The sequence below is a fragment of the Aethalodelphis obliquidens genome, unplaced genomic scaffold (assembly GCF_003676395.1).
Source record: "Aethalodelphis obliquidens isolate GAN/ISIS:26980383/991018 unplaced genomic scaffold, ASM367639v1 scaffold41, whole genome shotgun sequence".
In the NCBI taxonomy this organism is placed as follows: domain Eukaryota; kingdom Metazoa; phylum Chordata; class Mammalia; order Artiodactyla; family Delphinidae; genus Aethalodelphis; species Aethalodelphis obliquidens.
This window is the reverse complement of record NW_020837985.1, coordinates 7,104,182-7,129,219: the sequence shown is the minus strand read 5'-3', so window position 1 is coordinate 7,129,219 and position 25,038 is coordinate 7,104,182. Positions and strand designations below refer to the sequence as shown.

At 51.0% G+C, this 25,038-nt stretch overlaps 2 protein-coding genes across 16 annotated transcripts in view; one reads left to right on the top strand and one right to left on the bottom strand.

The window, feature by feature from the left end:
* Window positions 1-2,691, top strand: part of CYRIB (CYFIP related Rac1 interactor B) — a 153,466-nt gene extending 150,775 nt beyond the window's left edge. For all 15 annotated transcript variants that reach the window (XM_027132466.1, XM_027132453.1, XM_027132463.1 and 12 more), the window contains one exon: window positions 1,946-2,691. In XM_027132466.1, coding sequence (XP_026988267.1) covers window positions 1,946-2,009 — 64 coding nt within the window. In that variant the 3' untranslated portion in view covers window positions 2,010-2,691. The remainder of the gene's footprint in view (window positions 1-1,945) is intronic.
* A 16,104-nt stretch (window positions 2,692-18,795) lies between these two features.
* On the bottom strand, window positions 18,796-24,442 carry GSDMC (gasdermin C). Its single transcript, XM_027132061.1, is given in 6 exon segments — window positions 18,796-19,660; window positions 20,337-20,411; window positions 20,872-20,999; window positions 21,322-21,475; window positions 23,898-24,033; window positions 24,036-24,442. Coding segments are annotated over 6 exon segments (912 nt in total). The 5' UTR covers window positions 24,214-24,442; the 3' UTR covers window positions 18,796-19,419.
* Between the last annotated feature and the right edge of the window lie 596 nt (window positions 24,443-25,038).

Sequence of the window (25,038 nt, the reverse complement as noted above, 5' to 3'; positions counted from 1 at the left end):
GCTGAAGCTTGTGATCACATCCCTCGGGGGGAGCGAGAGCTCATATCTGGGTAGAGAGGAAGGCGCTCAGCACTCCTGCACGGGCACAGTCCACTGCTGAGTAGTCATGCTTTACTCTGCGCTTGACATTTTGTCGTGCCTGTTACTTGGCTGTTTCCACTGTGCAGCTGTGTAAAGGAGATGGAAACAACAGAAATGAAGGAATGGATGTTGAAAATTCTTATTTCCTGACATCAGTAGGATGATGTATAGCGATATATATGTTATCTGCACTTGGGAAATAAAACAGAAAGGTTAAGTCTTTGCTACATCACCTACCGCTTAGTGTAAAACTTCTCCCTTATAGAGTTTTATTTCAGGCTGGCTGCTTAGCTTCTTGTCTTCCTTCCACAGATATTAATTGAGTACCTGTTATGTGCCAGGCTGGTGTCTTGTTCTGTAATACGAGAACAGTATGGAGGTGACCTCTGAGTAAAATTGTAGAGTATATCACAGACTTACTGAAGCACATATTTGTCTCTTTACCTCTCTAAGGATTTACTTGAGTTGAGGTACTTTCTTCAGTTTTTAAATTGATTTGAAATGAACCTGATGAGAATTGAGTTTAAATTTCTTTAACACAGAGAGACCATCCGTGTGTATCTCCTTAAAGAGATACATTTCTTAAAGATATGTGAAATGCTGTGAACCAGGTTGACTGATCCAGCGTTAATGTTCTGTGTGAATTATGTCCAAAATGTGCCCCCCGTTCAGGCATCGCTCCTAATGCGGTGCAAGCCTGGGTCGCTGGGCCTTCCCAGCCCCCGGCTGGTCCCCTGCTGTTCCTTCTCCCTGCGCTTCTCCCTCAGCAACCGGAGAAGAACCGCACATCACCCCCTTGCTCAGCATTCTCCGCTGGCTTTCATTAACCTCAGAATAATCTCGAAACTCTTCACTACGGCCTGTAGTGTCTGCGTGACCTAGTCTTTCTTTGTCTCTAAGGCCCCACCAGTACTTTCCTCCTTTGCTCCTAATACCCCTTCTGTAGGGGTAGTGTATTATCATCTTTCTCCCTCTGCTAGGTGGTAAGCTCCTAGAACGGTGCCTGACACACAGCAGGCCTGCTTATTGAATTTCTGCCATTAAAAAGAATCCTATGGTGAATCTTCTCGTAAAATAATAATCACTCCTAGTGATTCTTTTTTAGGTTCTTAATTTGCATTTACATATTTAAAACAAAGCACATCTGCCTGGAAATAAGGCACTTAGAGAATTGAAACATTTTGGGATATGACAGAACTGAAATAGTTGAACTGTCTTAAATACAGAATAGAACAGGGGTTGGCAAACTTTTTTTTGTAAAGGACCAAAGAATAAGCAAGTATTTTAGGCTTTTTAGACCATGTGTTGTCTGTCAGAGCTATTCAGCTCTGCCGTTGTAGCAAGAAGGTAACCATAGACAGTACTTAAGTGAATCAGCATGGCTCTGTTAGAGTAAAATGTTATAAGCACTGAAATTTGAAATTCATGTAATTTCTACGTTAACATGAAATACTATTTTTTGACTTTTTCTCCCAACCATTTAAAAATGTAAAAATATGCTTAGCTCACAGGCCCTACAAAAATAGGTGGTGGGTTGGATCTGATCCACGGGCTCTAATTTGCCAACCCCTGATACAGGACAGCAATTATTTTCCTCTGAGTGAGAAGTTACTTTACAATTTAACCAGGTAGTTTCAAGAAGGTAGTTCTAAATAAGTTAAACAGGCATTGGATATTCTGTTTAAAAGGTGAGAGGAGCATAAGCTAGCAGGACCTGAATAGGGTTAAAACTGGAATGAAAAGGCATAATTTTGTGAGAGAAGATTGCCTGGCCAGTTGCATCTCTTACCATAATTATAGAACCTGATGCAGGTTATGTTTGTTTGTTTTCTCACTCCCTGAAATTGATGTTTTTCCCTTTTAGGTACACAACAAAACATTTGAATGATGAGACTACCTCCAAGCAGATTAAATCCATGCTGCAATAACAGCTCTGGAATAAGCACCTGCTGTAGACAGAAGACAGTATTCTGCAGTGACTGAGAATGCACAGTTTTTAGTGATTGCAATTACTATCTCATTTACTCTTGCTTTTTATTTCTTTCCTCTGTTCCTCTCCCTCTTTTTTAATCATATTCTTGTTCTTAAGACTTCTTTTCTGTGCCAAAATCAGTAAAGTTATACTCTGAAGGGATGTTGTCCTTTCAAACAGGCCATCTAAGGCAGCTAATTATGCATTGCATTGGGGTCTCTACTGAGAAAAATTCTGTGACTTGAACTAAATATTTTTAAATGTGGATTTTTTTTGAAAACTAATATTTAATATTGCTTCTCCTGCATGGCAAAACTGCCTATTCTGCTATTTAAAAACCCTCAATGACTTTATTTTCTACTGCCGCTTTTTTCATGTGCAGCCAAAATGAAAATGTTTAAATTAACTGTGTTGTACAAATGGTACCCAACACAAACTTTTTTTAAATTAGTAAGACTTTTGTTTAAAGTTTTAAGTTTGCATTTTGACTTTTTTTGTAAGGATGTATGTTGTGTGTTTAACCTTTATTAACTAATGTTAAAAACTGTGATGTGTGCGTAGAATATTACGTATGCATGTTCATGTTTAAAGAATGGCTGTTGATAAAATAAAAATCAGCTTTCATTTTTCTAAGTGTGGCTTGGTTTACTGGTGTTTTGTTTTTAGGCTTCTAGAGATTTCCCCATGTATATTTTAATGGAATGTATATACACATTACATATTTTTTCCTTCTTTTAGGGCAGGGCTGGGTGTTTTTCTTTTTTATCATTTTAATTGCTTTTAAAATCTTGCTCAGTGCCGTAAGACTAGTGATCTTGCCATACTTGACTTTTCTCCGTGACTTACTCTTGTATGGATGTAGTAACAAGGAAGTAAGACCAGTGATCTTGCCATACTTGACTTTTCTCCTTGACTTACTACTCTTGTATGGACGTAGTAACAAGGAAAACTACACTCCTGCTTGATAGGCATTTTCCAGCAGCGAGAAGGTAGCAACTGGAAACAGAGTGTGGAGGAAGAACAGTCCTTATTACTGGGAGGAGAGTGAGTATACAAGGGACTTCCTAGGGGAAACTGAAGGCCACAGTATCACTAGTGGTAGGAAACTCGCATGCTTATTACTTCAAGCTCATAAAACCGTAATCATGAAGTCTAAGTGTCCTGATTGGGAGAAGCTGCTTAAAGGTTGTCTAGTCTACCCATGCTAGTTTAACAGTTAACTATGGGAGAAAATCCCAGAGGATTCCCTGAAAACCTGGCTTAGTAGCGTCAGGTCACCATGCCCACAGCCCTTCGTGATGGAATCCCTGTTGACCTCTCTGTGGTCTCACTGTCTCGCACCCACACCGTGCTCCCAGCCAGGCTCAACTGTGTGCTGCTCAGATTGTTCCACGCAGTGTCACACCTCCGTAACTCGGGTCCGCCTGGTCCCTGAGCCTGTCATTCACTTCCTCCCCTGTGTCCGTCTGATGAAGAGCAGCTCTCATTTTTCAAGGACCAGCTTGTGTCACTTTGACGAAGCCTTTGGGATATACATGAGCCACCTCCTTCTAGGCACCTTCTAATAAGAGGGTTGTAATGGGTTAAATAGTGCCCTGTCTCCCGAAGATACATGCACCTGGAACCTAGAGATGCCACCTCATTGGGAAAAGGGTATTTGCAGCTGAAATTAAGTCAAGGATCTGGCGATAAGGCCGTCCTGGATTACATGGGGCCCTAAACTCAATATAAGAGAAAAGAAGAGGAAACGGACACAGAGCAGAAGGCCGTGTGAAGATGGAGGCGGGATTGGAGCAGTGTGTCTGCTAGCCGAGGCACCCAGAGTCGCCGGCAGCACCAGAAGCTGGAGGAGAGGCCTGGACCGTTCTCCCGGAGAGCCTCCGGAGGGAACCAACCCTGCTCACACCTTGGTTTCAGACTTAACGGCTTCCGGGACTCAGGATAAGCTTGTTTTATGCCACCCAGTTGGGGGTAACTTGTTATGGCAGCCCTAAGACTCTAATACAAACTATCTCATCCAACACTGCTGATATTTCACTGGAACTCTTTCCTGATACTGTGAGAACTTGAGAAAAGAGCCACGTCTGAGGTCCCTTCAGTGTCCCAAGGATCTTGCCCTCTGCCCGAATCTAAGTAGGTGCCAAGTGTGCGTGCTTGAAAGGAGCGAATGAACGTAAATTAAACATAAGGTTGCAGCTGAAATAGATAAAGTAATACAGCTGCGGCCTTCGCAGTTAACATAGTTTGAGATCTGCACGTTGGAGAGTAAGTGGAAAGATCTCAACCTCTGACCAGGGCTCAGCAAACTCGTCTGTGAGCCAATCCTCCCGCCACCTGTTTCTCTACAGCCTATGAAATAAGAATAGTTTTTACATTTTTAAAAGGTTGGCAAATGTCAAAATAATATTTTGTGGCATGTGTAAAATATATGAAATTCAAATTCGATCGCCCGTAAATAAAATTTTATCGGAACACAGCCTCACTCGTTTGTTTACATGTTATTTTTGGCTACTTTTGCACTACAACAGCAGAATGGAATTCTTGTGACAGAGGCCATATGGCCCTCAGAGGCTAAAATATTTACTGTCTGGCCCTTTACAGAAAGTTTACCGATCTCTCATCTAGTTACAAGAGCAGGTTTCTTTGAGAACCTAGTGTGTCGGAAGCACCGTGCTGCAGAGTGATACAAGGAGCCATCTCTGCTGCCAGGAAGTGGTGGGTTTAATTTGGTCTAATATTTGCCGTTCAGATAGCCAGAGAGAACAAAAAGGCATCTTCTCACCTGCCGAGTCTGATCCCTATTCATGTCTATCCTCAGAATGAAGGATTATGGGGCCGGCCATGGGCTCATCAGGAAAGAGGACCAGGATTAATTAGCAGGATCTGCCCTGTGTACTGGAGGGAGGTGTGACTCCGTTCTGTGCAGGTAAATTTTCTGTCACCCTAAGGCAGCCTCCTTTTGCCCCCTCTTACCTCTAAAACAGCCCGGTCGGTATCTCTCTTCTCACCCTGGGCCCCAGTCCCCGTGTCTCTTCCTTCACAGTGTAGAGTATCCGTTGCATCATGTCTTCCACCAGCGATACCCATGATGATCTGTTATCTGCCCTGTTTCTGCAGCCCTCCAGCCAGACGAGTAGAACTCTTCAGTTGGCTGTTTTCTCACTTTAGAGATTTGGATTAAGAAGCCCTCTGGAATATTTTAAGACTGCTCCAAGTATTTTAGACTTGTCATAAGGATAATTAACATTTGTGCTCAAACCCAGGTCTTTTGAGTTGAAATGCTATACTGGTTCCATTTGAGATTGCAGGAACTGCCAGTTCATAAATTCTTACAGTCCCTCACAGAGCATATTTCACAATCTTTACGTGGTGCAATTTGTTTCATATACTGTTCCGTACTTTGCTTTATTCACTTAGGATCGTAGATTGTCCCATGTGTTTACCTAGACAGCATCCTCATCCTCTGTGAAGGCTGTGTGGTATTCCATTATATGCCTGTACCATAATTCGCAAAACCAGTCCCTATCTGAGGGACTCAGTTTATTTCCAAACTACTGTCACTGTAAACAGTGATGTGAGGACAGACCTTGTACATACATCGTGCATGTACACACATATCACGCCTCCTTCACTCCGCATCAGGTAACCCCGGCCACGCTGATCTTGCTGTTCCTCAAATGCAGTGAGGGCGCTGCACTGTGAGGCCCTTGGCAGTGGCCGGTCCCCCTGTGGGGTGGCAGATGGGTCATACCCTGCGTCTCTGATCAGGGGTCATCCTCCCAGCGAGGCCTGCCTTCCCCACCTCCTGTTTATAACGGCATCTGTTGGTCTAGTGGGGGAGTGGTCCTCCAGGGAGCATTTGGCAGCGAGAGGCTGGGAGGAGGGGCAGGGGCATGGAGGGTGGACCGCAGGACAGTCTGTATAGAGGACAGTCTCCCCTGTATGGGTTCTACTCCCTTTCTGCCCCTCACTCACTGGCTTTACGACTTCCCTGGGCCCCATTCTCCCCATCTGTAAAAGTCAGTCTCCATGGTCCCACCTCTGACCTGGAATAGCTGCTAAGACAACAGTGGCTTCCAGGCTGTGCCCCAGGTGCTTGGGGGAGGTCCTGAGAAGGGAGAGCTGCTCCGGGCGGTCAGAGGCAGAGGAGGCGCCTATGCACAGAGAGGAGGCTTCCTCAGACGCCCACAGCCGCAGGGCAGCTCACCTATCCCAGCTCTGCTGCTGGCCCCAAGCTAACAGCTCCTGGAGCCCCTGACTTAGCTGCTGAGGCATTTCAGACAAGGATCATCCTGTGAGTGCCAATGAGTGCGCTCTCTAGGGGTCCTATAAAGGGAGGAAACCACTGTACGTAAGCATGCTATTGAAGGGGCACAAACATAGGGAGACACTGTTACCCCCGTTTTATAGATGAGGAAACATTCAGAGAGGTTAAGAAAGTTGCCTAAGGTCACACAGCTACCGCTAGACCACTGCTCAGTCTAAATCTTCTGGTTTCAGGGCCCTTGCTCTATGTTACGTTCTTTTTCTCCATCTTTGATGCTGCTGCTGCTGCTAGAACTCTCACTTTCTAGAACTAGTTTGATTTAATTAGATTGTTGGTTCAAATTGTGACTACCTCTAATTTCAGGCAGAAGCTAGTTTTCAAGAAAGTTGAACTTAAACATGTATGTGTTATGGAACAACATTTATTATTATGTTCACCAGACCACAAGAGAGAAGCCTTTCGCTTCCACTGGATGTCCATTCCCACCCCTACAAAAGGAGAGATTCTTGCTGGGAGAGAAGATGGGCCAGTTTGTGTAATGAAGTTCAGAGAGGGGAGGGTGTGTGAGGAGCAAGAGGGGGATGGGAGGGGTTGAGGAGAAGTCGGCGGGCGGAGGGGCAGCACAGGAGGTGAGGGGCTGCGAAGGGAGAGGAGATTTTCATGCAGACCATGTATATGGACTCATTTAATGCCCTTTAAGACATGTGAGTTGAACATTAATCCCTTTTAAATTACTTGTGGCTCATTAACTTATTAAAACATGGACCTCTCTGAGCCCGTAAGAGCAACATGCAGAAAGAAAGACGATTAATGTGACGGGCTGGACAACTGGCAATGAAGAGTGGAAGGCATCTATGTTCTTTCTCTCCCCACAAGGAGGAGCCCGTGTCCACACTCTCCAGACGGAGCTGAAGATGCTTAAATTTGGTGAAAGTGTGACGTTGGTGCATTATTTCTAGAATAGAGCTTTCTTTCCAGGGGTTGGTGTAAGGTCTGCAAAGATTCCCTTGCCCAAAACCTCACTTCTCATGCTACAGAGAATGTTTGATGGCATACACACAATATATTACATTTTTATAAAGCAAGTTTATGACATCATACATACGTTACCAGATTTTTCTGCAAGATAATTTATATGAACGCATGGAAAAAAATACTGAAAGGATAAACACCACAATGTCAATACTGGTTATTTCCGGAGAATGGGATTAAGGAAATTAAAATGTTTTTCATACCTTTCTGAAACTTTATTATTTCTTTTACAATGACCATTGTTTTGATTGTTAGACAAGTTTTATCAGGAGAAGGGCACATATAAAGTGATCCTGCTGAGAGTGGGCAAAACCACGTGATCTGTCTGCCTCTGAGCGCTGTCTTACTGAGGTCTGTTTCCGTCGGGGTGTGCTCTGCTAGGAAGAGCACGGAGCTGAGAGTCGGGAGAGCTGCTTCTGGCCTGTGGTGTGTGCTCAGGCTCTTCCCCTGCTCCCTGTGCACGCCCTTACACACGCGTGTGCGTGCCCATACCCCCCACTGCTCACACAAAGATGCACAGCCCTTGGCCTGCACCCCAGTCTGTAGTGGAATCCCTGAACGGTGCAGCCGGGTGACAGCTGTGCAGTTTGATCTGTCACTCTCGTTTTACAAATGGGAAAACTGAGGCCGAAGGAGAGCTGCAGGGAGCTGAAATTAAGGGGAGATTGTCCAGGTCCTCTGTTAACCTGGAGAAAGGTCTGGCAGCTTCGTCCAGAACAGTGATACGATTATTAATAATAACAACATCGCGCAATAACAGCTGACAGCCAGGCACTGTTCTGAGCACTTTGTGTACAACTTTTAAAATCTTCGCTACAATCCCGTGAGCTAGGAATTCTTATCACCCCACTTTACAGGGGTAATTTTACAGGAGGAGGAAGCACAGAGAAGGCCGGACACGCCCAGAGCTACGCAGCTGTCGGTGGTGGAGCCGTGAATGGAGGCCAGGCTGTTCTGGAACCAGCCTCTGCTGACACCCCAGGAAGAATCCTGCTCCAGGGTAGGACCCTAGCCTAACTGGTGCCCCCCGCCCCAGATGTGGACAGGCAACTAAAGTCTGGGGGCCATCCTGTGAAGGGGAGAAGAGGGTGTGTGAGCCAGTCCCGGGGAGCCCCACAGTCACCTGTGGCTGCCGGAGGGGCAGCTGCATCCCGGCCCCACGCAGAGGCTCCTGGCCAACAGCTTCCTGGAGGCAGGGTGGCTGGAACCCTGGGGGAGGATGTGGCACCCTTCTCAGGCATCAGCCTGGAGGGCTGCAGGGCCGGGGGCGGCCAGCAGCTGCAGCCCTGCGAGGGACATGTAGAGTGCGGACAGCTGTGGCACCATGCCAGGGGTCCCAGGTGAGTTGGCGGCCGGGGCCCTGCGGCTCCAGCTCACAGCCCTCCACCAGGCTCCGGGTGAGGGCCACATCCTCACTCTGCAGGGACGAGAGCACTTCCGGTGGGAGGGAGAAGGTTGTTTCCTCCAGCTGGTTGAAGTTTGGCTCTAAGATGCTCGCCACCTGCAAGGAATCACCCAGAGTGAACAGATAGGTCTCCCAGGGCCGGGAGCAGTGGAACACCCCCTCCGCTGAGGGTGGGAGCCTGGGGCCTCTGTTCCCCTGCCCTCCCAACAACGAAGCCTCGGCCCTGGGGCCTTGCTCCCAGCAGAACTGTGGTTCTAAGTAATGCGCCCCCCAAATGCTCTTTCCTGCGCTGGCTGCAGTCAGTGGTTTCCAACACTCCCAGTGCCTCCCAGCCTTTGCATACGCTGTTCTGCCTGGACGGCCACCCCCCATCCTTCATCTGTTAATCCACGAACTGCATGGAGGGGCCCCCGCTCTGGGAAACACCCTGAGCTCCCACCGCCACCTACACAAGCTAAATCAGGCTCTGTCTGTAATCACCTGTTAGAGGATCCCCTTGAGCAGCCTGTGAGGGACAGGGCTGCCTCTTCCACCCGTGTTCTCAGGCCCTAGCAGAGGGCCGGGCACGAGGGAGGAGCCCAACGTCATCCGTGAATAAACCCGCGTATTTCATCATTGTGAATAAACCTGGGTGTAGCCCGCCCAGCAGAGGCTGCTCAGGTCTGGGTACACAGAGGTCAGAGCCCAGCGCATGCTCTGCAGGTCTGTTTCCCCAGATGTCCTCCCCACATCCCCTCCCCAGGTTCTCACCAGCTCCAACCGCTGAGGCAGGACCCCTCTCTCCAAGCACTGGGCCAGCAGGCAGTGTTGGGTGTCACTCAGCACTGTGGAGAGACGGGGTGGGGGGGGGGGGGCCACCAAGGGTCTGTGGCTCTCACCTGTGACCCTCTTCGTGGGCCTGGCAGCCCCGGCAGGAAGGGCTGGGATACAGGAGCCCTGAGCTGGGGAGAAGCCCCACCAGGTATCTCTGGGGCCATCTTTCCCCAGAAGATTCCAGAAGGTGGGAACTGTGCCGGCCTTGGAAGTGCTGCGTGGTCTTCAGTAAGACTACTCTCGTCCCCCTCAGTCTTCCTAAAACACAATCCATTAAGGGTGGGTGGTGGGCTTCACTTACAAAAGGTGTTCGTGTGTATTAGCTCGTCTTCCGGCCTGGTGGCTTTGCAAGGTGGTTACTAAGCAGGACACGGTGAGGCCTGCCCAGGGCTGCCCATGGCTGAACCAGGACGAGGACCCGGCCAGCCTGATCCCCAGCGTGAGGCTCCAGCCATGAGCAGCATCTTTCTCCAGGCTCTCTCTTCTTCCCGACCCCAGCCCACGGGAGTCCTCTTACCTACTAGTGCTCCAAGATGCAGAGGATGGCCCTGCCTTTCGAGGGTGACAGGCTGCCCGAGGGGTCCTGGAGGATGCCTAGGATGAGGCCCGCAGGGCCACCCAGCTGTCCCAGCACCCCAGCATCCAGGGCCTGTTCCAGCTGCAGGAGAGCGGCGAGGAAGAGCAGGGAGAGGCAGCTGTGGGTCCCCTCTGTCCACGTACTCTACCACCCAAGCTCCCGTCCCCATGCTCTGGGTCCCCAGCCCTTCATGATGCCGGTGAAGCTGGGACGAGCCTGGGTTCATTGCCAACAATGCGGAACCAAGGTCCCTCCTTGGGCTTCAGGGAACAGACGCTCAGGGAGATTCTGATACGACAGCTGGTACGGGGCAGCACCCAGTCACCCCGGGGCCTTCTGAGGTTGTGTGCTACCAAGACCCATAGCATGTCCCGTTCCTGCCTCTCATCCCCCTAGCCCACGCCTCTCTGTCCTAGATGCCAGCCCCCAGCCCGGGTCTGGCCGTTGAGCCCCTTACTGTGTCCTCGAGCTCCTGCGGTGCCCAAGGGTCCTGGAGCAGCTATTGGAGGGCGCCCAGCCGTGGGTCCCGCAGCTCTGGGGGCAGCGTGGCCAGGTTCTGCAACTGGGCCCTAGCCTGCCTCTGCAGGCCCCGGAAGTCAGGCTCCGCACCTGGGGCCCAGCCAAAGGCCGTGCCTGTGGGGAGAGGCATTGGCACCTGCTGGAGCCTTTCCCCGGGCTCCCTGCCCTGCGCCAGCCAGGCCCTGGTGTCCTGAACCTGACCAGGAGGTCCTGGGGTCACAGACCTGGCCCGGGGAAGCTCGTGCGTCAGGCAGAGCACATCTTTATGGGCTCACCTCTCCCTTCCTCCCTCCTTCCCTCCCCTCCCCCCTTCCTTCTGACCACCTACTACATAGCAGGTGCCACCCACAGGGCTTGTCCTCGCCTCTCCCCTTCTCACCCACCCCGCCCAGGGCTGACGCTTCAGCTCGAAGAAAGGCCACTTCTCTGCCCAAGGGCCTGCTGTGTGTCTGCTCCTGAGACCCCCCAGGCTGAGCCCCACCTCCGGCCAGCTGCCCCACTGGGATGGCTAAGACAGGGCTTCTCAGGCTCTAAGCACCACGGCACAGGTGGGTGGGCCTGGCAGGGTGGTCAGGCGCCCCTGCCTTCCCACTCCTGTCTTGTTAACCGTACAAACTGCCTCTTGAGAGCCAACCTTCCAGGTACCGAACGCTGTCCAGACACCATCACTGATCCCCCCACCTGGTAAGAAAAGTCCCAGCCTCCCCGCTGTGCGGGTGTGGAGACCAAGACTGGAGCTGGAGCCTGGAGCCAGCCTGCGCCTCCTACACTCAGCATCCTTCTCCCCACAGCCTGGTCCTGGTCTTTCCAGCTCATCTCCTTCCCACGGGGGAGAGAGCACACGGCCCTCCCTGCCCGAGTGACACGGGGTGACCGCATGCGGAGGGAAGGGACCCCAGCGATGGGGTCAGGGCATTCTTCGGGGAAGGAGTGATTTCTGGCTGGGTTCTCGGGCTCTGGTAGGGGTCACTCACCTCCTCTCTGTCTCTCCAGAGCTCTCCTTCAGGCAGGTACAGCACAGCTGCGTGGGAGCACAAGGCAGGGAGAAGAGAAGAGTCCCCGGGCCGCGGATGAGCAGGACCAACCCTGGTCCACGTGATTCTCTGCTAATTAGATAACACGCCCCTTCCTCCAGTCACATCCCCCCAACCCCGGCCCCCCGGGACAAGCAGGGCACAGGCTGGGTTGTCAGCCCTCCGTGAGAGCTGGTCTCGGCAGCCCCTGTGAAAGGCACATCCTTTCAGCATCTGCCTGGCTGGCTGCTTGCTCAGGCCAACGGGGAAACGGCCTCCCTCCCCCTCTTCGCGCCCGGCACTTGGGCGCAGCCCCTGCCCCCCTCCCAGCCCTCCCAGAGGGAGAGTCGCGTCCAGCTGTTTCTGCTGCTCCAGGCTCCACGTACCCCAGCGATCGTCCTCCATCACCAGCTGCAGCGCCCAGTAGGCCAAGACTGTGCTCCGTGGGATGGCCACCGTCTTCTCTTTGGCCATGGCGCTCTGACCCTGGAGCTGGGAGAGAGGCAGGGAGAACAGGACGTCTTGTCCACACAGGATGCTAGGGCCTGCAGGAAGGGGTCTCGGGGGCAGACAGGAGCAGGGGATGGGGTGACACGGGGGGAGGGACTGCGAGGGTCCCTCTTGGTGACCAGGGCCTTCTGAGGTTGGGAGGGAGAGGGAGATGCAAAGGCAGGGGACACTCAGGCACAGCACAAACAGCATTCTGCCAAATACGATGCACATGAGGTATTTCCAAAAAACCCAAGGCACTCTGGGGTCAAAGCAGTACACACGGGCACGGTAAAAGCTCTACACGGTCCCACCATAAAGAAGGGAGTTTTATTTTGCCTCAGTAAACATTGTCCAGAGTTTGGAGTGTTCGCTTTGGGAAAGGCTGAGCTGGAATCCTGGGGCCCTGCAGCTGGACAGCCGCCAAGCGATCTCGAAGTCGTCCTCCCTCGTTGGGCAGGTGGAAACCGAGGCACAGAGGGGCGGCTGTTGGGGGGTGCTGGGAAGCCGGGGCTCCTGACATGGGCCAGTGGTGGCCCTGTTATCGCCCTGTTCCCACAGGAAAAGGGCTATCGACTGGCACTCACCTGCACGCCCGGGGATGGCGAGAGCTGGGGCCCGGAGCTGATGCTGTGAGAGCAACTCGATGTGTGGAGAAGAGAGCCCCGGAGCCCTAGCGTGCTGGCATGGGGCCCAGCCTCCCCCCGTCCCAGTGGGGACTGGCAGTCCATGGACGCTGAATGACCAAGGAACAGAGCCGCCGAAGAGCAGGCCCAGGTCTTGAAGACAGGTGGAAGGAACACTGACTGTCCTTGCCCTCAGCACGTCCAGCACTTTTCTCACATCGCTGCTTAATCCTCACCCCGATTCTGCAGCCCAGCTTCATGGACCAGAGAAGTCAAACTCAGAGGGTCAAGTGACTTGTCCAAGGCCACCCAGCCAGCCAGGGGTGGAGCTGGGATTCGCAGCCAGACACGCCCAGTTCCAAAGCGGATGCAAACCCCCCTGCACTGTGATACTACTCCCCGGCCGCAGCAGGTAAGACTCACCTGGGAGAGTTAAAAGAAGACCAGCAACTGGGTCCTAGTCCGGACCAGTTAAAACAGATTGCGTGTGCATGTGCGTGTGTGTGTGTGTCTGGTATTTAAAAAATAATAGTCAAAAAACAACACGACGCCTCTCCAGGGGATTCTAAAATGCAGCGTTGAGAACCACGACTCAAGTGTCCAGGAACTCCACTCCTGGTTTAGATGGGGCGACCTCCAGGGTGCAGCTCTTTGGCAGGAGTCAGGGTGGAGGGATGGGCCCCTTGCTGGCTTTCAGCACCCCCGGGACACCCCCTGCACCTGGAAAGGGCTGGGCCGGAGGAGTGACAGCTGCCCCGCTCTGTCTCCTCGGCCGAGGCTCTGAAGCGTGGCGTCCTGCGCAGCCTCCACGGCCTTGTCACCACATACGGGCTCTCCCTCTCCTTCTGGCTCTGCAGCTCCCTGAGGAACGAGGGCCTCGGAGTCCTCAGTTTCCTGCCAGGGGTGTGGGGTGTGGGCAGGAGAAGAGGCAGAGCTGGTGGGGCTGCTCTCCAGGGCTCCCCTGCTCAGGGGCCTTTCGAAGCGGGCAGCCTGGACTCTGTGCTGCTGCAGGCAGCGGGAGGGTACAGCGGGCAGCTGGCCTGTCTTCCGGCCTAGAGTTCAGGGTCAGGTGGGCGTGGTCGCAAAGGGGAGAAACTGAGCTCTGAGACAGCTGTCTTCTACAGGGTTTAAGATGTCCAGAGGCTACCACCGGGCTTTCTGCCCGCTCAGTCGGGCAAAAGGCATACGTTACTTGGCTCACGTGGCATTTAGAAATTTTGAGATAATATGGCACTGCACACCAGTGCGTGTGTTTTAGGACGAGAGCTTGGGCAGCCGAGAGCACAGCCGAGTGGAAAGGGAAGACTTGAAGAGCTTATATCCAGAGGGTGTGACCATGGGCTCCAGCCCGAGGGGACAGACTTTTCCCCTGCCGGGGGGAAGTTGGGTGGAGGGAAGTGAGGGGCTGACTTCTCCATTAGGCATGGTGCCCAAGGCCCACAAAAACGTTTTAATTTATTTAAAATCAGAAGAAAGAAAAACTTTTAGCTCTAAGAGAATGTCATAATACTTAATATTAGAATAGTCATCTGTATACCAATACACTTAAGGCCAAAGAGAAATTTAACGTATGGTTGGGAGTGGGCCAGTACAGTCTTAAATGGTAATTTTAATGTTTTTACGGAGGAAGGTGCCCACGTGGCCGGGGTGCAGGAAGTAGCAGGAGGCAAAGGAGCGGCCCGCAGACGTTCCTGCATCAGGCCTGCAGGGGGCGCCGGAGGCACGTCGCACGAGCGCGGGGAGGAGTCGCCGTCGGGCCCTCCAGGAGAAGGTGAGGAATTCAGGGTGGGGCCGTGGAGAGGACCCTGGGGGGACAGCCTGGGGCACGCCTCATGGAGAGACAGACGCTCTCCAAAGGAGAGGGGTCCCGAGAAGGGAGGGAAGCTCGGGGAATCGGCGGGGGGTGGGGGTGGGGGCCGGGGCTGACCTCCCCCGCGGGGCCGCTGTGGGGCGCCCTCGCGCCGAACCCCGCCGCGCCCCCAGGACCCGGGTCCGGCCTCCCACCCGCCGCCCCACCCAGTCCCTACCTGAGGCTCCGGGCCGGCTGTCCCCGCGAGCCGCCGTGGCGCGGCGGCCGTGCCAGTCTTGGACCGCAGGCTGCGCCCCACGCAGGAACTCCCTAGGACCCCTGCCCAGGCCACGGGGTTTCCAGCCCCGCCCCCGCCCGCGGTCGTGGCCCCTGGGGAGCGGGGTCTCCCACGCCTCCCTCTGACCCTGACCCTGACCTTGACCCTGACCCATGGAGGTGATTCTCCAGCTTTCAACAAGGGCGTTTAGACGTACGCTAATATTTATGCTCTGTTTTTCTTTCTTTAATCAAAGTTATACATTCACGTGGTTTAAAGAATCAAATTGTGCCCAAGTTCTTTCTTTTAAACCTCAGACTCTCCCGTTCCCCGTCAGCCCCATCTCCTCCTGGCTTCTCGCCAGAGGCATCGCTTTGAAGTCTTTTTGCTGCTTGTCTTGGTAGCTGCCTCTGTTCTCTTTCTTAAAGGACTGTGTTGACACCACGCAATCCACACACTGGAAATGTACACTTCCGTGGCTTTTTAGTGTATTCACAGCACTGTGGAACCTCCACTGCAGTCAATCCCAGAACATTTTTATCACCCCAACCACTGATGGACTTTACGGATTTGCCTATTCTAGATAGTTCAGATAAATGAATACAAGGGGGCAGGGGGGGAGGGAAGTGAGGGGCTGACTCCTCCATTAGGGCACGGTGTCCAGGGCCCACAGAATGTATTATGATAATACAAGATGTGGCCTTTTGTATCTGTCATCAATTAAATAAGAAGCTTGCTGAGTTGTAGGCATTATCCATGGGCTTACACCAGGGAAGATGAGGATTTAGGGCCCCCTCTTCCTCTACACCACACACAAGTCCCATCCCTCATCCTCTCAATAGAGTTATAATTCTCTTTGTTCTTTAATATTATTGTGACTCTGTAAACTCTACTCAGCTATTAGTAAACTTTTTCCTTTCCTGTAGGATTTTGATAGTTTCTCATCGTCGTTTTTTTCTCTACTTTTTTTTTCTATTTTCTGTGAATTTATATCTAATTAAATCCAAACTCTGCCAGATGATTAAATCTCTTCCTATTATGTTCAGATTCAAGGTATTTTTTTTTTAAATTAATTTCATCTTCCTGGAGAAATCTCTCCAGGAGCCTTCCTGTCTGTTCAGGTCAGGGCTTTTTGTCCTCTGGCCTGGCACTGAGTGTCATCCTGGGAATCCCCCGGTCTCTCTTCCACAGTAAATCTCCTTTCTCAGTAGCCAGCGTCTTTCTCATGTTTCTCTTCACTTTGGTGTATCACATCCTCTTACATCTTTCTGGAAGAGGGAACATGGGCAGTCATTGTTTTAAAAAACTTTGTTTGAAAATGCCCTTATTCTACCTTCAAACATGATATAGACTTTGAGACTGGAAATCATTTTCCATCAAAATTTAGGAAGGCATTGCTCCATTGCCTCTAGTTTGCTGTGTGGTTGTATTTTAAAGTCATTCTCATATAAGATCTTTTGTAAATAAGCTGTTTCTCCCCCTGGATTTTCACTTCGTCCCACATGTTCTGAAATGTCCTCAAAATATTTTGGTATGGGCTCATTTTCATGTATTTGTGTTAGGCACAAATATCAGTAGGTCTTTTTTCTTTTTTTTTTTTCATATTTATTTACTTATTCGGCTGCACGGGGCCTTAGTTGCGGCGCGCGGGATCTTCGTTGCCACGTCTAGGATCTTTGTTGCAGCATCTTTAGTTGCGGCACGCGGGATCTAGTTCCCTGACCGGGGATCCAACCGGGGTCCCCTGCGTTGGGAGCGCGGAGTCTTAACCACCGGACCACCAGGGAAGTCCCAGTAGGTTTTCCTCTGGTGCCCCCAGGAAGAATCTTCTAGTCTCCTGCCTGCTACAGAAGCGCTGGGAGAAGGGAGTCAATTGGGAAAGACCACGCTCACAGCTCACAGCTCGGAGAGGAGGTGAGGAGAGCGGTGCAGGCTGTCTGGGGGGTGAACTGGAACTTTCTGTGAACAAAAGGGCTCTCTGGCCACTTCTGTGCCCCACTAGTGACAGGAGAGACTTCTGGAATGTATCCTTTTGTTGTCTTTTTGCTGGATGGAAAGAGAAAAGAGGAAATGTTAAGCACCCAGAGTTAATTATCACGATCGTTAACAAACAAACAAAAAACTCCAAGGACATTTCAACACAGGAGAGAACAGAAAACGTGAGTCACACAAGATCTTCTGGGGGAACAGGAGGAGGCTGGAGTGCCATGCACCACTTTACAGGCTCTTAACCTAAGGCCAGAGTTTTATTTTGTTTTTAATATTTATTTATTTTTGGCTGTGTCCAGTCTTATGCGGCACAGGGGATCTTCGTTGAGGCATGCAGGATCTTTCGTTGCGGCACATGGGATTCTCTCTAGTTGTGGTGTGCGGGCTCCAGAGCGCATGGGCCCTGTAGTTGAGGCGTACGGGCTCTCTAGTTGTGGCGCACAGGCTTAGTTGCTCCGCAGCATGTGGGATCTTAGTTCCCCGACCAGGGATCGAACCCGCGTCCCCTGCTTTGGAAGGCGGATTCTTAACCACTGGACCACCAGGGAAGTCCCGAGAGTTTTTTAAAATAAATCTTTTCCCCCTCGTCTGCTTGGCTGAGCCGTTGTGGAGAGGGGAGAAAATGGATTGGAGGAGGGCAAGTCTGGGCGTGGCTTCTGGGAAGAGGGGCGGCACTGACCACAAGCAAGCGTTTGGGGGAAGCAGAACTGTATTAATGAAAAGTGATAGCCACGCCTGTAGCCGGGTCTCAGCGACGGAGTGTCTTGCCCAGGTGCTGACTCACCTCTTCTCCCCCAGGGAAGCCAGGTGAACTCTGTCAAGGAAGCTAAGACCCCTGAGCCCCTCCCCACACACACGCTGACCTCTCTGAAGACGCAGAGGTGTTCTGTGCGGAGAGAGAGGCAAATGCCTCTGCTGAGGTGAGGGAACCCAAGCCCGGGGCGTTTAGCCAATCCATACGCGACAGGACAGAGCCCAGGCCAGCCATCCAGGACTCCTCAGAGCCCAGGGGAATCCCTCCTTTTTCATGCCATGACCGTAGCCAGTAGGAACAGGCTCCAAACAATAATTTGCAGCAGCAGAGAAACAGGTCTCAGTTCTGGTCGTGGGGAAGAAAGAAACGCTTACTACCCTGCCGTCTTTGTGCAGATAGAGGGTTTGGACAGAGCCACTTAGGCTGGGAACGAGCAAGATGAATAAAAAAGGGTGACACAGCATCTGTGCAAACACTATATGGAAAGAAGACAGTGAAAGAATCCATTCAGGTAGAAAAGTTAGGTTAATGAAAAGCACACCAGGACTTCCCTGGTGGCGCAGTGGTTAGGGATCCGCCTGCCAATGCAGGGGATACGGGTTCGAGCCCTGGTCCGGGAAGATCCCGCATGCCATGGAGCAACTAAATCCATGTGCCATAACTACCGAGCCTGCGCTCTAGAGCCCGCGAGCAACAACTACTGAAGCTCGCACACCTAGAGCCCCTGTTCCACAACAAGAGAAGCCACGGCAGTGAGAGGCCTGTGCACCCCAACGAAGAGTAGCCCCCCTCGCTGCACAGCAGTGAAGACCCAATGCAGCCAAAAATTAAAAAAAATTAAAAAAAAAGAAAAGCACACAGTATCTTAATTATTTTGTATCAAAGCAAAATCATCTCAATAAAGCAAGACCTCAAAGGTGAGATGAAACAACAGAATTAAGTGAAAAGGGAGATTGCAAAGCTGAGGAAACAAATTGAATATCAGAATGACAATTTCTGAACTAATAAATTAGAAAAGCAATAGAACGATAATTGCAGTTGAAGGTTGAAATCACAGACATCAAGGAAAGACATGTTCTGATCTCAGAGAATGCAAAGGGATAAAGGAGAGATTAGAGCAATTTGACAAGATACTATGTATTTAGAGGACCCAAAGGACATTTGGTGACTGAAACAGAGAGTTCAACAAACAGAATGTATAACGTGTTTAATGATATTGAGTGAATCTTCCTTAAATGATGAAGAACCTAACCCACAGCTCAGAAGGCACAGTCAGGAACACTCACAGGATGACTGATGGACACACAGATATAATTGTGTGTGTGGGGGGGGTAATTTTTATTTTGAAACAATTCCAGACACACAAAAACATTTCAAGAATAAAAAAGAACTCCTGTTTTAAATATTTCACCACATTTCCTTGATCACATATTTATCCATCCATCAATTCACCTTATTTTCTGATACATTTCAAAGTAAGTTACAGACATCAGTACACTTTACCCAATACAATTCAGAGTGCATATTAACGAGAGTTCAATATTTGTGTACATTGCTTTGAAGTAAAATTAACACGCAGTAAAATGCTCACATTTTTAGATGCTATCTGTTGAGTTTTGACAAATGCATAAACCTTTTACAAGATACAGAGTATCTCTGTCACCCCAGAATGTTCCCTCGAGTCTTTGTTGGTCCCTGTGCACCCAAACTGGAGAGGCAGAGAAGCATGGCCCCAGGCTCCCTGAGCACCAAGGATGCTCACAGCACAGACGGGGGTGTGGCCAGGCCTCTCTGGACTGAGCGCCCGGGGGAGGGCTCAGGCCTTGGCCAGCTGCTGCGGCACTGAGAGGGACCCGTACAGGGTGAACAACGGCTTCTTGGCCTCCAGGTCTCAGGTCCCCTTGGGGCTGTCGGGAGCCACCCTCAGGCTGCACTCCTCCAGCAGGCTGAAGGTGACGGCCAACCCCTCTACCTGCAGCGGGGTGAGGAGCTTGGGGTCCAGGGTGAAGGGGATGTTCCAAGGGTACTTGAAGTTGGGCTCCAGGATGCTCTTCACCTGGAAGAAATGAGGTCAGGTGTTGCAGGTCAGCCTTTGAGATCAGGAGACAAAACCTTCTGTCCCGAGAGCCAGGGGCCTCACCGGGTCATGGAAGAGGCAAAGTCATGGAGTCAAGGGGACCAGGAGTCTCGTCCTGTCCTGTCCTTTGATCGGTGTGATCTTGGATATGTCATTGGAAATTGTTGAGCTTTGGTTCTTCAGCTGCTAAATGGTGATACTAACACTGACCTTGCAGAATAGTGGTATCTGGAATTACATGTGTATGTGTACGTGTGTGCAGTGTGTGTGTGTATGTGCATACGTCTGTGCACACATATGTACTCATGTATACATGTATGTGGAGAGAGAAAGAGCAATTTGCAAATGGTAACTGTGAGAAAAGCAGAGGTGTTTCAGATCCCCTGAGCCCCCCAAACTTGTATTCCTCTTTTAGAACTGTGGGCGCCCTCTGCTGGGGTTGCCATGGAGACAGAGACCCCCATGAGGTAGACTCACACCCACCGGGCTTGCTCCCCAGAGGGAGAGGCAGCCAGAGAATTCCCGGTGGCCACACGGGATCCTTTCTCCCCTCTCAGCAGAATCTTACGTCACCTCTCTTTCCTCAGGATCATTCTTATCCCTGGCTCCCTCACCCCCATCCCTGGAGGCTGGCCCCTGGGGATTGATTTCTTCCCAGCGCCCGCTGCTGGAGAAGGATCCTCTTCTCCATGGACCAGGCCAGTAGCTCGTGTTGGGTGTCACTCAGCCCCGGGAACGAGGGGACATTTGGGGAGAGAGAGTGATGAGTAGTCAGATTCTTCTTCCCTACTGTGAACTAGGAGACCCCATGAGGGGGGGACCCGAAGGCAGAGGAAGAAAACCCGCTTGACTTGAAAGGCGAGTTCCCTCCTTCTGCTCTTGGGATGGTCTCCAGGATGCTACATAACATGGTCCAGCGGGTGGGGTTCTAGGCTGGAGCCAGGAATCATCCACACCCAATGATAGGTTGGGTGAACTTGGACTGGTCTTTCTAGATCCTGGGCTGGTTCTGTATCATACGGTGAATTTATCTCACTGACCCCTCCTGACCTTGGAGAGGGGCGTGATGTGAGATGAAGACCATGGTATTAGACGGGTTTTAGAGAGGTGGGTGGCATCTAACCCCGTCCTTTTTGGGTCTAGAGGCCAAATTTCTGACGTTCCCATATTTCCCTCAAATCACTCTTACCCAATATGGCTTTAAGGAGGGACATGAGGTGCAGTCTTAACTTGAGCCATAGATTTCTTGAGTCCTCTTGCATCTCACTTAGGAAGGTACCACCAAAGCTGTCCGGATGATCCGAGGGGCCCCGATCCAACTACAGGAAACCGGTATTATTAGTAATGCAACAACAACGATAATAGCAATAGCAATAGTGATGTTGTTTTGCAGTTTTGCCAGTATCTTTTGAGTCTACGAGTGATTAACCAAGGTGGGAGGGGGCGGGATATTCACCTCCCCCCAGATTCCAAGCAGCTTCAGCATGTGGGCTGCATGCCCTGGACCTGGTCATTGTGCCTGGACCAGCGTTTGGGACCCCCTTCTGCAGCCCTCCTTCCCCATGTATCTTGGCAGTCTATCTCCTAAACCTGCCCCTTCACAACTTTGACCAGCCTTAGGTAGAGCGGCCCCACCCCCACCAAGTCCATGAGGTCCTGCAGAGCCTCTTGGTCCTTGAGCCTGGCCAGGATATTGTGGAGAATAGCATCCTGAGTGTCCTTTGGGAGCTGGGCCATTGCCTCCATTTCCCTGCAAACCTCCTTTTGTAGGTGCTTGAAGCCTGTCCTCAGGCATCAACATCAACCAGAAAGTGGGGACAGTTCTCTGATTAGAACATCCGTGGTGAGATGAGCCAGGCACCTCCATGTCGTTTATCTACCAACCAAAAGCATCTCTGCAGATGGCATGTTTGAGCTCTGGGGATGGAGCTATCATAACAGGCTGAAAAGATGGGCAATCCTCGTGCTGTGAAGGGGCCCGGGGTGGGGTAGAAGGCAGGGAGGAGAGAAGGAGGTTCTGGAAAGAGGCCGTGGGAAGTGGAAGAAAATGACCAAGTGCTCTTTTCTGGGACACGTCTAGAATAACGTGGATTCTAGCATTGGGCTCTAGAGATGAGAATCTTAGGTGCTCTGGGCTCAGTTTCCACATCTGTTTAGTGGGAAGGTTATGAGGATTAAATGAGTTCATGTATGTAAAATGCTTGGGGGAGTACCTGGCACACATGAACTACCCTCCTTATCATGTAATTCTGCCTGTATCGTCTATGACCTCACAAAATTAAGCAAGGAGTGGAGTTGGGGGTTCTCTGCTTCTCCTAGGAGACTTCAGCTGGCCTCCAGTTGGTCTGCTGAGAGGGAGAGGTCCAGGGAGGCAGACATTTCTGTTTGGTCCACGGCCGTATCCCCACTGCTCAGAATAGTGCCTGTTGCCTAATAAGTCCTCAATAAGTGTTTGTTGCGTGCATGCACGAATGAATGAACGAATGGGGCTGAACAAAGCGTCGATTTGGAAGTAGAGCTCAGTTTTGTAAGTTGCATGCAAGCCACCTTTTGGGTAGTTGGCTTTGCAGTTTCCCACCCAGGAAGTCCCAGCTTCCCTCTTAATAGACACTGACCTTGGCCAGTGGGTTCCCGTATTCTTCCTGGAAAGAGAGTCACAAGTGATCATCTCCCTTTCTCATCCCCCAACTTTACTTTTGAGACATTTTGGAGAGTCCTGCCCTCTTAACGCCTTCTCCCTTTTGCTTAACCTCTTCCTGCCCCCATCCCTGTCTGTCCTTCCCCCTCCTTGGTCGTGTGGAACCCCTCCCATTCCACAGAAACTAGGGCCAGGCCCCGGGGCAGCGGTGGCAAAGGCAGGGGCCATCTGCCCTGCTCTCCAGACGTATGTGTGCCATTAGGACCCACTCACCCATTGGGAGGATGGGACCTCTCATGGTGCCTAGAAGAGAAATTAAATCCTTACCCAAGAGTTAGTCTCTGAAGGCACTCGGTTTCTCTGACCCTCTGCCCCCTACTTCCCTGACCCCTGTCCCCTTTCTATCTACCCCTTCCCTCCCAGGGGGCCAGACCCAGCGACTTGGGTAAGGACAGCAGAGGCAATCACGTGGCATTCTGGTTGTGACAAGAGGCCTCAGGGAGGGATCAGGTCCCACTTTCCTGGCTGTAAAATCAGCCACTCGCCTGTTGCCGATTGCAGCTGACGCTCTTCTGGAAAGATAAAGAGAAGGACTCACTCACCAAGAGTTATTTAACCTCCGCTCCCCCCAGACACACACACGTGCACACACGCACACACACCCCGGTATTCAAAGGAGAAAGGTGCCTTCCTCTGTGGCCCCACGAGTCTATGGCTTGTAAAAGACAGAAGCAATTGGCGGGCTGTGGAGGAGGTTAGCTTCCCTCTGGGTCTGCTGGCTGAGCCCCTTGCATGGCTCTTATTAGCATCCAGAGGGGGTCAGAGTTCAGGGGGGCCCGAGGTGTAGGCAGAGAACCTGCCCAGCTCAGGAACTCACCTCTGGAAAGGTTTTCCACTTATCATCATCTGAGATGAAAAGAATGTCTGGATGGGGAAGAAACCAGGTCAGGAGAGCCCAAGTTATTCCTGCTGGATCCTTTCACATCCCTGCACCTGTAGTCCCCCCCTCCCCCCCGAGCCCGTCCCCAGCTTCTTCCTCCGGATCAGGTGGGGCAGCTTTCCTCAGTGTGGCCTGGGGACCCCTTGCATCAGAATCACCTGGGATGATTGTTAAAAACTCAGAATCCCTGACCTTACTCTGTTTCTTCTGAATCAGATTCTCTAAAGAGAACCCTGGAACCTACATGTTAAATAAGCACCTCATCAAGGGATAACGTCCTAGCCCGAAGAAATGATGGCATCACTTGAACAGTGGTCCAGGAGAGACACAGCAGCATCTTTCCAGGCACAGCGTCAGCCCCAGGATGCAGCTCACTGAGCAGAAAATGTTTGGGATTTGGAGCCAGACAGACCTGATTTGGATTCCAGTTCTACCAGTTCCCAGGTGTGTTAACTGTGAACAAATTATTTTGTAAGTTTCAATTTATTCTTATACAAATGGAGATATTATTCCTAACTTCAGAGGCTGCTGTAAGTATTCAATATGCTAAAAAAGTGCCTGGGTCCAGATGTTAGTAGATTCTCAAATAATCGTAGCTCCTTGCCCTGTGCCTTTAGGCAAGGCTGGTTTGATATCTACCTGTGCGGGTGTCTTAGGGGTTCTTGGCTGTCGCACCAAGAATCTATCTGAGCACCCTTGTTTTTCACTCCTTGCCTCCTTCGTCCCTGGTTGACACTACCTGGGACTGAAGAACTTGGCTCCAGGATATCCGTGAGGTGTATTCTACTGGAACAGTAGGCTGTCCCCAGAACTGTGCGTGCGTCCCCTTCTTCTTCTATAATAGCGCCAGCTGACGGAATTTGTTGGTGCTCAACAGGTATTTGACAGGCCTCAGGTCTTTGTCTCCAAGCTCTTTGACCAAATTCTTGCTAATAGGCTCAAACAGGGAGGGCATGTTGCTAGGGGAGGATGGAAGGGGAGTGCAAAGTTCCGTTGGGAGGCGGGGAAGAGAGTGGGCAACCTCGTACAGATCCTTGATATTCTTCCCGAAGGGATGGACATTATAGGAGGTGACTTTAGGTTGTAAGTCAGACACAGAAAGACAAATACTGCAAGATCTTATTATTTTTTTTTTTTTGCGGTACGTGGGCCTCTCACTGTTGTGGCCTCTCCCGTTGCGGAGCACAGGCTCCGGACGCGCAGGCCCAGCGGCCATGGCTCACGGGCCTAGCCGCTCCGCGGCATGTGGGATCCTCCCGGACCGGGGCACGAACCCGTGTCCCCTGCATCGGCAGGCGGACTCTCAACCACTGCGCCACCAGGGAAGTCCTGCAAGATCTTATATGTATGTGAATCTCAAATAGCTAAACTCATAGAAGAAGCAGAGAGTATGATGGTGACCAGGGCCTGGGGGGAAATGGAGTGACATTGGTCAAAGGGTTCAAAGTTTCAGTTGTACTAGATGAAAAAATCCTGGAGATCTAATGTACAGAATAGTGACTATAGTTAACAGTATTGTATCGTATACTTGAAATATGCTGAGGACGTATCTTAAGTGTTCTGACCACACACACACAAAAGGTAGTGTGTGAGGTGATGGATATGTTTATTAGCTGGATTACGGTGATCATTTCACAATGTATATACGTATATCGAAATGTCAAGTTGTAAACCTTAAATATATACAATTTTTATTTGTCATTTATATCTCAATAAATCTGAAAAAAATTAAAAAGATTTATAAAAAACACAAAAAAGAAATGAACTCCAGGCAGTCGTA